Raw genomic sequence first — 15,255 nt, 5'->3', positions numbered from 1 at the left:
CTGACGGTTACTAATTTTTCCCTATAAATAGTGTGTTTAAACGGGGTCATTTATCTTCTTTACTCAGGAGTTCGAGATTCTTTTTCCCTCAGGTAATAAATGGCATCTATGTCCATTGAGTCAGGTTCTGGGTCGTCGGGCGGAGTCCGGGAGGGGTCGGCGCAGGGCGACAGCGGCGATTCTCTAAGTTCGGCTTCTTCTCGTTTTTTGGAGGAGGCGGTTGGGTCTTCCGGAGGGGACCCTGGGTCACCGGTCTCGATGAACGACCGGATATTTAATGGTGTGCCTCTGTTCTTGCTAAAAGGCGGTATTCGCATAGTCGGGTCACCCTTCGAGCCGGATGGTGAAGGGACGGTGATATCGGAGTTGGCTCCCGTCGTTCCCAGCCGATATGCTTCCTGCTATGCTTACAGCAAGGATTTGGAATGGCGGATCCGCCATACCCATATCGTACGGGATATGGAGGATTCGAGGTTAATTCGTGCCGGGGTGACTTTGTTGAACGAAAGGGTCTTTCATGATGGGCGGTCTAGTCCTTATGATTTCTTCTTCATGTACGTGACCTTCTTCACCCATCTTTTCGTCCGGGTGCCCTTTACTAATTTTCAAATGGCCGTTCTTCGGGAAGCTAATGTGGCTCCGACGCAGCTGCATCCCAATTCGTGGGCGGCTGTACAGGCGTTTGTGGCGATGTGTTCAGCAGTGGGTGTCACTCCCACCATCCCAGTTTTCTTTCACTATTTCGAAGTCCGCCCTTCTTCTTCTGGCGGTTGGGTATCCTTTAACTCGGTGCGGGACAGGACCCTATTCCGCCCCTTCTCCGATTCCTTTAAAAATTTCAAGCAACATTATTTTAAAATAATCGTTGACAAGGACGGCCTCCGTGAATTTTCTGATGGTGAAGGGAGGCCGCTGTTCCCATTCTATTGGACGAGGGACCCTCGACGAATACGGGCGACTTCAATCGGGGATTTGACAGCACCCGACCGAGAGGCCGTGCGCACCATTAACACCCTCCCTCGCCGGATCTCCGCCCGCCACCTGGTTGAATGCCTTAGTCTTGAGGATTGTGGACCAAAGGCGTTCGGTATGGTCTTGTCACATTAGGTGTGCTCGTTTTTCGCATACTGACGTTAATTTTTCTGAATTTCTTTGTTTTTTGCAGAACTAATGACGACTCCGGGCCCCCGCAAATCCAACTTCCTGACCGTGAGGAAGAAGTCCGGTGCCAGCTCGTCGACGGCCCGGCCAACCGGCGCTCCCTCAGTGCCGCGCCCTCCTCCTGCCGGCGCTCCGACTGGACGGGTCCCCCCCACTGGTAAGGCCGGGGGTCCAGGCGTGAAGATTAGAATCCGGGAGCATCAACCGGAGATGGCGGCCGTCCAAGTAGGTCCAACGTCTGGGGCGGCCATGACTTCCGCGGATCCTACTCGAAAGAGAAAAGATCCTACTGCTGAGGGACGCCAAGACAAAGAGGGCTCTTCGTCTCGGTCAGCTTCCAAGAAAGCCCGTAAGGACAAGGGCAAAGAGAAAGAGCGGGAGAGGGTATTGGCCGTCCCCATTCCCGGCGGTGTTTTCAGCCCGGAGTTCAGCATGAGCGACCGGGCAAAATTCCATATGAGCTCCTCTCAGCGGGCGCTTATTGAACCCTTGTCCGAGCTGGAGCTAACCAACGCCATGCTAGAGATGTCTACCCGGACATCCGCTCTGGCCTGGTATCTAAGAAAGTTTGCTGACCGCCCTGGCGTGGCGGAGGTCCGGGCCGAGCTCGACAAGGAGAAGAAGAACGCAGCCTCCCTTCAGTTGACTTTGGAGCAGATGGTCCTTAACCAGGATGAATATGATAAGAAGATCAAGCAGTTAGAAGCCGATCTTGAGGAGGCCAAGAGGGAGGCCGCCGAAAGTTTGGCAACCGCCCAGGCCGAACAGGAGCGCTTGGCGGAGGAGGGTCGCCAGCTGAAGGCGGAAGTAGCCCGCCTAAAACAGGTCGAAACGGATCATGCCAAGACCAACGAGGAGCTCACTCTTGAAGTTACTAAGGCCAAGGAGCAGGTTGCCGAGTTGGAGTCGACCATTATGTTTGAACATGAGGAAGGGTTCAACAAAGCCCTTCGTCAGGTAACTCTGCTGGCGGGCATCCAGGATCCGTTTTCTTTGGGCGTGGATATAGAGAAGGACGTTTTCGACGGTGTCCTTATGGATTTGAATGCGGTTGAAGACGACGGGCCAACTGTAGAGGCGGCATCCGGGAAAAACGTTTAGAATTCTTTTTCTTTTAATTTTTTGGTGTATGTCGTGACCATCCGCCCAACATCTCGGATTGTCCAGAAGTTGGCCGGGCGGTCCTTTTGTAAATCGGCGCGTTTCAGCGTCCCTGATTAATACACAGTTGGTTTTTCCTGTTTCGTATATTTTGTGCGCCTTTTATTCCTACAAAGGACTTGCTTTAATACCGGTCCGGCCGGGGGGAATGACGCCTCCTTTTCCCGGGCGGGTGTCGACGCTTAGCTTTTAGATGTTTAACTTTCGCTTCATGGCCCACCCAATCAAGCTGAGTCGTTCTCTTTGGATTCGCCTCGTCGCCCAACCAAGTTGAGAGTCGTTCTCTTTGGAACGCTCGTTCGCCAGCTTGGGTTTGGTAGGGCGGACGTCTCTTCGCTTCGTCGCCCAACCAAGCTGAGAGTCGTTCTCTTTGGAACGCTCGTTCGCCAGCTTGGGTTTGGTAGGGCGGACGTCTCTTCGCGTCGTCGCCCAACCAAGCTGAGAGTCGTTCTCTTTGGAACGCTCGTTCGCCAGCTTGGGTTTGGTAGGGCGGACGTCTCTTCGCTTCGTCGCCCAACCAAGCTGAGAGTCGTTCTCTTTGGAACGCTCGTTCGCCAGCTTGGGTTTGGTAGGGCGGACGTCTCTTCGCTTCGTCGCCCAACCAAGCTGAGAGTCGTTCTCTTTGGAACGCTCGTTCGCCAGCTTGGGTTTGGTAGGGCGGACGTCTCTTCGCTTCGTCGCCCAACCAAGCTGAGAGTCGTTCTCTTTGGAACGCTCGTTCGCCAGCTTGGGTTTGGTAGGGCGGACGTCTCTTCGCTTCGTCGCCCAACCAAGCTGAGAGTCGTTCTCTTTGGAACGCTCGTTCGCCAGCTTGGGTTTGGTAGGGCGGACGTCTCTTCGCTTCGTGGCCCAACCAAGCTGAGAGTCGTTCTCTTTGGAACGCTCGTTCGCCAGCTTGGGTTTGGTAGGGCGGACGTCTCTTCGCTTCGTGGCCCAACCAAGCTGAGAGTCGTTCTCTTTGGAACGCTCGTTCGCCAGCTTGGGTTTGGTAGGGCGGACGTCTCTTCGCTTCGTCGCCCAACCAAGCTGAGAGTCGTTCTCTTTGGAACGCTCGTTCTGAATTAGATGTCTACAAAACAAAGTGAGTTTCATAGGAGAGAATAGAACTTGATTCATTAACCATGGGGGTACATTACATCAAGCCGTGGAGGTTAACTGAAATAAAACTTTAGATGCGTGGCGTTCCAAGTGTTAGGGATGGGACGTCCGTCCATGCGCTCCAGCCTATACGCTCCGTTTCCCAGGGCCTCCATTACTCGGAACGACCCTTCCCACTTGGCGGCCAGCTTTCCATGAGTTGGGTTTCGGCGGGCGTCTCCCGCTTTTCTCCATACTAGGTCCCCCTCCTGGAAGCTTCTTGGCCGGACCTTGGAGTTGTATTTTCTTTCCACCATGCGCTTGCATGCTTCGGCCCTCAGCGCCGCTCGATCACGCCGTTCGTCCAGGGAGTCCAACTCGATTCTCAACTCTTGGTCGTTGAGGTTCAGGTCCTCGACTTCTCGCCTCAAGGACGGTTCGCCCAGCTCAACCGGCAACATAGCATCAGTACCATAAGTTAAGTTGAAAGGGGTTTCGCCTGTGGTTCCATGAGGTGTGCATCTATAGGCCCATAGGACCTCGGGCAGTTCGTCCACCCATGCTCCCTTCCTTTCTCCCAAACGCCGCTTGAGTTCCGAAACTATGGTCTTGTTCATTGCTTCGGCTTGACCGTTCGTCTGGGGATGCTCCACGGAGCTGGTAATGTGCTTGATTCCCAATCCTTTGAAGAATTCGGCGAGTTTTTTATCTATAAACTGCCGGCCGTTGTCTGTGATGATGGATCGGGGGAGGCCGAAGCGACATATCAACTTCCAACAGAATTTCTGGACCTGGGCGGCCGTGATGGTCGCCAAGGGCTCGGCCTCTACCCACTTGGTGAAGTAATCCACCGCCACCAAGAGGAACTTCCTCTGCGCTTGCCCTACTGGGAATGGTCCTACGATGTCCATTTCCCATTGGGCGAATGGCCATGGGGAGGATATTGAACGTAGGGCATGTGGCGGAAGATGGGTGTTGTTGGAATGTTCCTGACAGCGAACGCAGCGCTGGACGAACGCTTTTGTGTCCGCCTCCATGGTAGGCCAATAATACCCGGCTCTCAGTAACCGGGCTTTTAACGTTCTCCAGCCTGTGTGGAAACCACAAACGCCGTTGTGTAGCTCGTCCATGACATAACATGCCTCTTCGTTCCCCAAGCACTTAAGGAGGGGGGAGGAGAATCCTCTTCGGTATAAGTCATCCCCCACAATAAGGTAACGGGCGATTTTCTTGGCTTCGCCCGGACCTACCGTCCGCCCCTCGTCCTGGCGGGTCATGATCTCCCTGATTTCTGCACGCCAGTCCTGCCCTCCATCGGATACCGCCGAGCATTCTACCGAAGGCTGAAGTAGAACCTGCCGCACGACAGTAGTCAACTGTCCCTTTTCCTTTCCCGAACTGAGTTTAGACAGTACGTCCGCCCTCGTGTTTTGCTCTCTGGGAATGTGCTGTATGTCAACTTTGTCGAACGCCCTTGCGAGTTCCGCCGCTCGTTGGTAGTATCGTAAAAGGCGCTCCTCTCTGACTTGGAAGTTGCCGTTCATTTGGCCTACCACCAACTCAGAGTCCGTCCGGCAGGTTATCCTCCGCGCCCCCATGTCTTTTGCCAACTCGAGGCCGGCTATCAGGGCCTCATACTCGGCCTGGTTGTTGGATACTTTGAATTTGAATATCAAGGAATGCTCCAGTAAGAATCCGTTGGGGCCTTCAAGAACGATGCCGGCCCCGCTTATCGAACGCCCGGACGCTCCGTCCACGTACAGATTCCAGTCTTCTAGGCCGGATGGGGGTAATTCGGCCGCGAAATCTGCCAAATGTTGGCCTTTAACCGATCCCCTTGGTTCATAGCGCAAGCCGAACTCTGAGAGCTCTACTGCCCATGCCACCATCCGTCCGGCTAGGTCCGGCTTTCTGAGGATTTTGGAGATTGGGAAGTCCGTCCGGACTATCACTTGATAACTTTGAAAGTAAGGGCGAAGCCTTCGGGATGCGTGCAATAAAGCCAAGGCCACCTTCTCTACCCGCTGATACCGGGTTTCTGCATCTAGGAGCGTTCGACTCACGAAGTAAATTAATCTCGCTTGAGGCCGTTCTTGCATCAATACGGCGCTGACGGCCGTTTCAGATACTCCCAAGAAGATATGCAAATCTCCATCCGGAACCGGGCGGTTCATGACCGGTGGGTTACTTAGGATGGCTTTGACGTCTTGGAACGCTCGCTCGCATTCGTCGTCCCATGACGGGCCGGCCCCTTTCTTCAGCTTACGCAGGACCGGCCTCATCCGCTCTGCTAGCTTGGGGATAAATCGGGACAAGGCAGTGAGGCGTCCGACCAGTCTCTGGACTTCCTTAAGGGTGGCCGGACTCTGCATTTTCAGTACCGCGTCACACTTGTCTGGGTTAGCCTCAATCCCCCTTGATGTCAGCATAAAACCCAAGAACTTTCCGGCGGCTACCCCGAACGTGCACTTTGCGGGGTTTAAGCGCATGCCGAATTTCCTTACTTGGCGAAAAACCTCCTCAAGGTCTTGGATGTGTCCCTCTCCATCTGCCGATCGGACCACCATGTCGTCCACATATACGTCCATGCACCGGCCTATCTGGTCCCGGAAGATTCGATCCATTAGGCGCTGGTATGTCGCCCCCGCATTCTTCAGACCGAACGGCATAACCTCATAGCAGAAGTTAGCCTTCTCTGTGATGAATGCTGTCTTCTTGATGTCTGGTCCGTACATGGGTATCTGATTATACCCGGAATATGCATCCAGGAAACTCAGCACTCGGTGTCCGGAGGCGCCGTCCACCAGGGCGTCTATGCTGGGTAGGGGGTGCGAATCCTTTGGGCAGGCCTTGTTCAGATCCGTGTAGTCGGTACACATGCACCACTTCCCGCTAGCCTTCTTCACCATGACCACGTTAGCTAGCCATGTGGTGTAGGTGACAGCCCGGACGAATCCGGCTCTCTTCAACTTCTCTACCTCCTCTTCGACCGCCTTGCGCTTCTCCTCGCCCATTCTTCGTTTTTTCTGGGCTATAGGTCGTGCATTCTGGAAAAGCGAGAGCTTGTGGCACATCACCGCCGGATGAATGCCTGGCATATCCGCTGCCGTCCACGCAAATAGATCACGGTTCCTCCACAAGAGTGCTCTCAACTCCTTTTCCATTTCGGGGTTCAGCTCCCTGGCGATGAGAGTGGTTTGGGCAGGTTCCTTTCCTATCAGGATAGGTTGGGTTTCTCCCATAGGTTCCAGCCGGTCCTCGGTATTCGTCCTAGGATCAAGGTCGGCCATGGCCACCTCCGAGCCGGCCGCCCGCCTTTTTACGGGACGGACGTGCAACTTCAACCCTGCCGCGTAACATTCTCGCGCCGTCTTCTGGTCCGCCCGGACTGTACAAATAGTTCCCTTCTCGGAGGGGTATTTCATTGTGAGGTGGGGGGTAGAGACGATCGCTCCAAAAGCGTTTAAGCACGGCCTTCCGAGCAGCACGTTATATGAGGTGCTCGCCTCTACCAGCAGATACCGGACCCTCTTCTCCTCGCTAGATCGTCCGGTACCCAACCTCGTCCTCAACTCCACATATCCCCTTGTGTCAACTCTTTCTCCTGCAAACCCTACTATCTGCCCATCGTAGGGGACAATCAGATCTTCGGAGATATCCATTTGCAGGAAGGTCTTCCAATAAAGGATGTTGACCGAACTTCCTTGGTCAACCAGGACTTTGCTTATCCCATACCGTGCTATCTCCGCCGTTATGACCATTGGGTCGTCCTGGTCGGGATCAGGGGCGTGAAAGTCCTCGTCCGAGAAGGTAATGGGCGGCATGGAGCGACGCGGCTTGTCAACCAGATGGACGGATTGGAGGGCCCGACCGTGGCGTTTACGGGCGGAAGAAGATGATCCTCCTCCCGCGAATCCCCCGGAAATGGTGTTAATGTGTCCTCTCAAGGGGCGTTCCCGGCTGCGGCTTCGACTTCGGCTCGGGCGCCTTTGGGAGCGGGGTCGTTCCGCTCGGGGATCCCGCGGCTTATCCTTTCGGTAGGCCGGTCTCTGGGCGGGCCGTTCGGTTGACTGCGACGGGCGCTCGTCTCGGACGTACTTCTTAAGTTTTCCCGCCCGGACGAGTTCTTCTATTTTGTCCTTGAGGGTCCGGCATTCTTCGGTGCTGTGACCCATGTTTTTGTGGTAGGAGCAATGTTTGCTCCGGTCAGCGCCCTTCAAAGTTGGGAGTCCCTCATGCTCCACTATCAGTTCTGCACTTAGGGCCTCTCGGAGAATTTTCTCCCTTGAGGCGTTCAAGGGCGTATATTGTTGGAAGCGAGGTCCTTTCTTCTGCTCCCGGGGCCTAAGGCCGAACGTTTTTCCCGTAGAATTGGCGGGCTTATTACCGTCCGTCCTCTCTCCCCTGGCTTCTTGATTTTCTTTTTTATAGGAGAGCTTCATCTCCTCCACCCTTATTTCATCAGCTGCTCTTTCCCTCAACTCCTCCATTGTTTTGGGTGCTCGCCTGCAGACACTATCTTTGAACGGCCCCGGCTTAAGAGCCGGCAGGATGTAGTGAAGGGCGAGCTCCGGCGTCAGGCTTTTCACTCGCCGGACGGTCTTCCGATACCTGTCCATGAACGTCCGCAAGGTCTCGTCCTTCTCCTGCTTGAGGGTCATTAATTCGAATACGGTCAGATCTTGAGTGCTGCTGGCCGCAAATTGTTTGACGAACAGCTGTTTCAATCCGGCAAAATTTTCTATTGAATTAGGGGGGAGGGTGTTGAACCATTCCAGTGCCTCATCTTCCAACGAGAGCGAGAATGCTCGGCACCAAATGGCGTCATTGCCTGTTCGGAACGCCATCGCATTTGAGAATGTCTGGATGTGGGACGCGGGGTCCGTCGTTCCGTTATACATTTTGAACTGCGGAGCCATGAATTGCTCCGAGATTTGGACATTCATTATGTTCTGGGTAAATGGGAGCAATAGGGTGGATGAAGGCTCCGGCTTGATAACCATCCGCCCGTCTTCGGCAGCGCTTTCCGCGTGCACCGACTTAGCCTTGCTTTCCGCTGCCTCCGATCCGGAAGGCCTCCAAGTCCTATCGCTCTCGGTACCCGGGGGCGGGCGTTCTCCTTCCACCCCCTTTCCTTTATCCTTCGTTCGTTCTTCCCCGTTCATCCGCCCGATCTCCCGAGCTATCCGGGCTTCGCAGTCGGCCTTCACGGCCGCCATCTCTTCTTCATGACGTTGCTGCATCTCGTCCATTTTTTGTTGTAGCACGCGCATCATCTCAGCGGGATCGTCTAAGCTCATATTTCTCGTGGTCACCATTGGGTTTTTTAAATCACACGGCCCCACGGTGGGCGCCAAATGTTTCGGATGTGTAGGGCTGTGGGGTTCCAAGTCTTCCAAGTCCTCCCGTAGTCTTGTCTCCTTGGCGGATCCTCTCCTGGCGCTCTTGTTCTCCTCTTGATCCGGAGGGGTGGAGACCTACAAAAGATTCTCCAATGCCAAAGTCATTTTCAGAGCAGTGGCTATTTTCAGTAGTAGCAATAAATGTGCATTCAATGTAACCTCTCTACCACTCACCGTGGACCTGTATTTATAGTTTTCGCTATGGGCTTGGGATTAGTGAAAAGTTAATCACGGCCCAAAACGGCCCGATAGCTTCTAATTTCTACTTACCTTTAAACCAGGCTACTTTTCCTTAAGTCATGTTGATTAGTGTTTTGGCGGGCGTGGACGTCCGCCCATGTGAAATGGGCGTCTGCCTCGCGCGCACGGAGATCCGCCCATGTGGGTCCGCCCATGCGGGCTCTTTGGTACGGCGTCCGGTTTCGCTTGGCCGTGTCCGCGAAGATCCGCCCATGCGGGATCCGCCCATGTGGGCTCTTCCGTACGGCGTCCGGTTTTGCTCGTCGTGTCCGCCCATATGATATGGGCGTCCGCCTCGTCCGCATGGAGATCCGCCCAATTAGCTTGGGCGTCCGCCCACATGGATCCTTCCGTACGGCGTTCGGCCCTTGCAGATACAATAACTATCCTCTTTCTTTGGGGTTTGAACTTTTTCTACTAGAAAAAAAGCGAGTCAATAATTCTTTTGATAAACTAAATGAAGCATGTCATGAAATCGAATGAGAATAATATCGTAAAATACAACTAATTAGTACAACGTAAACATTAAAAACCTTGACACATTTAGTAAAAGAGTGATATTTTTGTGATATAAAAAGGATATTTATAATATATTTATATTGTTTTCATTAAAAAATATCAATTATTTTTTTAAAAAATTACAATTTTGTACCTGCCTCAGTTATTTTATAAATCTATTTTAATTTTGAATAAATTTCAATAAATAGTAATGCTAGTTAATAGTTCTGTTTTTATGTATAAACATATTTTAGTTTTCCATTTTTATCTCCATAAAAACAATTGACAACTTCCTAAGAAAATGCCTGAAAAATATAATTAATAATCAAAATCAAAATGCTTGAACAACCTCCATTTTCTTATTTTGGGTCATATCATCGCATATTTATAAGATTTAAAACATATTAAAGCCTAACTTTCTTTCTCCTAATAATAATACCTGGAAACTAAAAGAAAAATGTATGAAGCATAATAATACCACACAATTATAAAATCACTATATTAAGAAAAGGAATCCATGCAAAAAGTTTCAAAAGCCTCACAAAATCAAGGTAAACTGGTCAAGCACATTAGGTGTCAAGTTTTTAATATACTTTTATAATGCATCAATAAGTTGAGAAGCATTAGCTTCCTACTTCAGCCTTCATTTCTCTTTCTCTTCATAGCAGAAGCAGATGCAGTACAAACATTATGGATTGCTTGAGTGGATACATTAACAGCCGCTTCCACAGATTTTGCCAGATTTGAAATCATATCATCCTTAACAGAATCCCTCGTTTTATCCAGTACACCAATCAAAGCATGGATCTCCTTTTCGTACTACAATGTAGAATTATCAAAGATTCAGATACCTCCAGATAACTAAAAGTCAATTACTTAACAAATTCAGTTTAGTTTATTTGAATACAAGGGTGTAAAAGATTGTGGATTCAACTTCTAGAGAGAGGTTTATCAAAGGAGAGACATAATATCAATAAGATCTGAGTCCAACCATATAAGGAATTGACACTATTCTCAACTTAAAATTTAATGGATTTTCACTTTTATACAGTGTTTTACTTTCTCATCTCGACCGGACTTAAATTCATATTTAGATTCCCAAAAGAAACAACACCATAAATGTTTGTCCATCCCATGTAAGGTTTCTTGCCCCTAAACTACACGTAACAGTTAATGAAAGAAATGCTAAACTGCTCATGGAAAAAGATATTCCTTCAAATGTGTTATTATTCACAGTAGAGATAGGCAACAACGAGGACAAAAAAAGGAAAAACAATTCTTTTGCGAGATATTATAATATTGGATACCTTGTACCATAATAAGAATCAAGATGAAGGGAGCCTACGACAATAACGTTGTAACATACCACTTCTATTTTGCCCAGAGCATTTTCCAGCTTTCCATTTAGTCGTTGATTTTCTTCTGTCAAAGCTTCAATCTGCATATATATATATATATATATATATATATATATATATATATATATATGTAAGGCAATAAGCAACATAAAAATAAATGAATATCAAATTAAAAGATAAGCTTAAAAGATGCATGAGAAACTTAAAATTGTAAACAAAGAAGAGAAAAAAACCTTCTTCTGTGAACCAAAGTACATACTCCTGTAACCTATAGGTGCCAGAGAAGGAGCTTCACAAAAGCTTTCTTCCACCTGTTATGCATTCAGCATATACAAAGCCAAAGATCACAAGAAAATAACAATAGCGCGGAATGTTGAATTTAAAAAGACTTATAGAAGACCTTGGATTTCAACCATCCCACGATCTTATCAAGAGAATCTATTCTACGTAAGACAGAGTCAACTTTTTCATCCAAGCTCTTCTCACTTTGTTCTTGCTCTGACTCTGACTCATGCTCCTGTGGGGGCTCCAGCACCAACTCTGGCCCTGCCAAGACCTCATCTTTCTCACTATCGGTAACAGTTATATTTTCAACTTCAATGCCAAAGTTGGCTTTGGGAGAGCAAACAATTGCACTTTTTATGCGTTCTGATCGTCTCACATTTGCACCACAAAATTTGGATTTTTTCTTAGTAGTATACTTCTCTTGAAGAAGTCCACGATCCTGGTTTACTTGCTCCCCTGCCAGATTCCTTTCATGAGGCCTTTTCACTCCATCCACTAAGAAATTTGGTTGCTTCTGTGGGGAAAGTCCAGGGAGATGGATATCATGGCGAGAGTTTGATGCCCCTAGCAATTCCACCGTTCCATTGGAAGGTTTTGGTTCCACATCATTAGGCTTCAATGAAAAATACTTAGTAATTAGGAAATATTAAATATGATTCTTTCTGCTCAATACCAGCTTGTACACATAAAATACACACATTGAAAGTCAAAATCACATCAAACAAAGATAATTAATAATAGAATAGAAAGCAGAACCAAACATACACACGTGACATACTTTCAAACAAGAAAAACTAATAGAGCACTCTGAAGTTGAAAGCAATTTTTCATAAAGAGATTGCAAAAATAAGAAATAATTGCTTAGTCTGGTACTCCCACACAGACATTACATAGTTACAGGTATTCAAGTTCCAATAACTATTTCGTCTTAAATTGAAACAAAAACAGCTAATCAGAGATCGACCAGAACCATAACAGTGTCATGATCTTAGACTACATAATAATATCTCTAATTATAATAAAGAAAAATAAATAATAAAAAAAAAGCCTACCTTTCCCGTAGAAAGTGTAAAAGTGATAAATTGATCAAACCCATATATGCACGTGTTTCGAGCCTGCTATGTATCCATTTATTCTTCTTCTTAAACACAGTATTCCACTAATATGTATCCATCTATTCTAAATTATAAAACCCTAAACAACCAAACCAAAAACCCTAAGCCGATGCATGCAGCCAACACCAAAGGCAAAAAGTAAAATAAAATAAAAAAATTTCCTATGAGCACTGTGAATGCAAGGAATGTGATAGCTGCATAGAAAAACTTTTGAGAATTTAAAACAAAAGGAATCTATTATCATTAGTGAGAAAATAAAAGGATAATGTATAGAAGAAGAGTATACAGACATGATCTTAATGACATACCATCAAGTGATCCGTGTGGTTGTTTCTGGAAGAACGTCTTCGACCCATTTTTGTTGGCTGAGAGGAAAGGCAATAGTCGCCAAGGACAAGGACAAGGACCCTACCTAAAGAGGAACCTGCTTCTCATTCTTACAGTAGGTGTGTTGGAACTTGTAGCGGCAAATCATTCAAAATTAGAACAATTAAATTATAATAATATACTTTTTTACTTTATATAGTATTATAATAAAACTTAAAAACTTGAGAATAAAAAATAAATAAAGAAAGAAAAAAAATGTTCATCTCCTTCGTTATGAAAGTGTCTGATCTCAGCTGCACCCATATATCATTTAGTAAACATTATTAAGATATTTTTTTTACTTAATTAAATAATAATGTGAGTGAAATCCATATCCATACTTTGAAAAAACAGATACCCAAAATCTCTAATTCATTTGGTTGACACTCTTAATCCATTTCAGTTTATTATATCATGACAAAATTGGGATATAAATATAAAGTATAAGCCAATTAACAATCATCTATAAATTGAATAAACACCAAACACATGCATAGAGTACCATAATATTCACGACGTGAATGACCCATGAAAATTGGAGTTGGGCGAAGCTAAGTTTGCTTTGCTTATTTGTGATGAGTTTGTCTTTGTTGTCCTCTAGGATATATTCTATCTTTGTTATGGAGGTTAACAAAATAACTTAAAAGAGATTAAAATACCGAGGACAATTGGTCCACAAATTCAACCATTTGACAAGATCCTAACATGGAACCACCAAATATACAGGAGAAACTCAAATGTCAAGGATCTATTTCAGCATTCACTTTTTTGCCTTGCACATAGGAATGTTTCGTACAATTATACTAGAATATTCATTCAACTATACGGGTTGATCTCAAACGTTGCTATATTGCTTGGTTTATGGTTGGTATTTTCTATAACTGGAATTGTGTTAGAAAATTTTACATTAATTACTCATAAAATAAGTTTATAATATATAAGTGGATATAAACTTTACTTCAGAAATCAATTTTATGTAGTTGAGTTAGATTTAAAATTTAATTCTTAACATGATATCATAGTCATGAATTTGAGTTTATCTTAACAAGATTTGTTGTTTGTTGGACTTATTGTTTCACGTGCTTTTAAATCACTATCAGATCATCCATTAATGTTTAATTCAATGTTTAAGATGTATGTCTCAATATGAGAGGGTGTGTTGGAAGCCAAACATTGACTAGTAATAAGGTTAGTTTACATTATATAAATGAGTGTAAACATGATGGAATAAGTTTCTCCAAGTTATATGACTCAAGCAAGATGGAGACTTCCAAATGGGTTGGTGACTGCGGAAGCTTGATGATGGTGAGAATATTGTACACATATGGTAGGTTTATGTGGTGAGATGGTGACTCCTCCTTCAAACTATATGGCTCAAGTAATGGGAGAGATTATGGTGGTGTTTGGTGCTCTCAAGAGAGGTTAAACCAACTCTTAAGGAAGGGTGGCCAATGGAAACCTAGATGAGGTGTTCTAGCCTTGGTGACCTAAGTTGAGTAGTATGACACAAATTTGACAACATAATAATACTCAATTCAAAGGTGAATTTACATGGGGAAGACATCTCTATTTATAAGCTTAGGTAACCCTAAAGGTTTCTCCAAATTGTAAAAGCAAAATCCTAATACTCTAACTTCGAGACCAAGGTAAAATCCTCTGCATTAGGAGGATGACATGGCCACTACTAAGGAGAAATATTCTCCATTAGGAGCATGATAGATGATGAGAAATCCTCTCCGTTAAAAACATGCCACATGGCAAAACATATGTCTCACAAAATGATAGCAACTTGGAGACCACTCTAGCCAATGGCTTATAAGCTTCTAGAAGGTTTACTCTCAAAGCTAAAGTCCAAAATCTTAGTTACAACCTAAAGTCCAAATACAAGACTCAAAAGAGACTCTAGACCATTTGGCCTATTATATAAGGCCCATAATAAAATTAATCTACTAAGAACTCACAAATGACCCATGATGATAAGAGCTTGGGCCCATCTTTCATACATGACTCCAACTCTTCTTGAGTATACTTGACCATGGCTAAAGATATGTCATCATACCCTCCTCTTGAAAATTATTTGTTCTTAAATCTTCCTGTTTCTTCATGACAAGACCCTTGCCTTTTTATTTTTCAACTTGTGTATCATTCCTCTTAGATCAACGATCCATCTTTAGTAGTTTGCGAACAAAAATTCAATAAATTTTTGTACCATAGACAGAATATATCTAAATGAAAAATTAGAAGAATACCTTATGATAATTTTGAAAGAATTTGTTTGGGAACTTTCAAAGCCAATTTCACAAAAGTGTTTGTGTCTACTTTGAGTTAATTGTAACCTAGAAGGTATTATAAACTCAAAGTGTGATTTTGGAAAATCTAATGAGGAGTTTAAAACAAAGGAAGAATAGGTGAATTTGAAAAATTATCATGAATATAAGTTGGATGTAAGAAGGATGAATTAATGATAAATCGAGGAAAGTTCAAAGATTGGAAAGCTTTCTTTATATCATCTTGGTTTCAATTACTATTAAGGAGATAAGAGGTGGTTGAAGTAACACTTCCTGTTTGAACAAGATTTCCTTTTCCTTTCTT

General features: G+C 46.0%; 2 protein-coding genes across 2 annotated transcripts; both read right to left on the bottom strand.

Moving 5' to 3' along the window:
- Positions 1 to 3,473: 3,473 nt before the first annotated feature.
- LOC148197984 (uncharacterized) lies at positions 3,474 to 9,346 on the bottom strand. Its single transcript, XM_088115693.1, has 2 exons — positions 9,080 to 9,346; positions 3,474 to 8,876 (listed from the first exon to the last, which is right to left on the bottom strand). The coding sequence occupies exons 1-2, from the start codon at positions 9,344 to 9,346 to the stop codon at positions 3,474 to 3,476; spliced, it is 5,670 nt and encodes a 1,889-aa protein (XP_087971819.1).
- Positions 9,347 to 10,020: 674 nt separating this feature from the next.
- LOC124822411 (uncharacterized) lies at positions 10,021 to 12,743 on the bottom strand. The gene is made up of 5 exons (XM_047294405.2): positions 12,606 to 12,743; positions 11,298 to 11,795; positions 11,131 to 11,208; positions 10,906 to 10,977; positions 10,021 to 10,358 (listed from the first exon to the last, which is right to left on the bottom strand). Exons 1-5 carry the CDS (start codon positions 12,651 to 12,653, stop codon positions 10,176 to 10,178), a joined length of 879 nt encoding a protein of 292 aa, XP_047150361.1. The 5' UTR covers positions 12,654 to 12,743; the 3' UTR covers positions 10,021 to 10,175.
- Between the last annotated feature and the right edge of the window lie 2,512 nt (positions 12,744 to 15,255).

Source organism: Vigna umbellata, chromosome 5, assembly GCF_029865625.1.
Source record: "Vigna umbellata cultivar VRB3 chromosome 5, Vumbellata_1.0, whole genome shotgun sequence".
NCBI lineage: Eukaryota > Viridiplantae > Streptophyta > Magnoliopsida > Fabales > Fabaceae > Vigna > Vigna umbellata.
The sequence above is the reverse complement of the archived record's forward strand: the minus strand, read 5'-3'. Positions and strand labels throughout refer to the sequence as shown.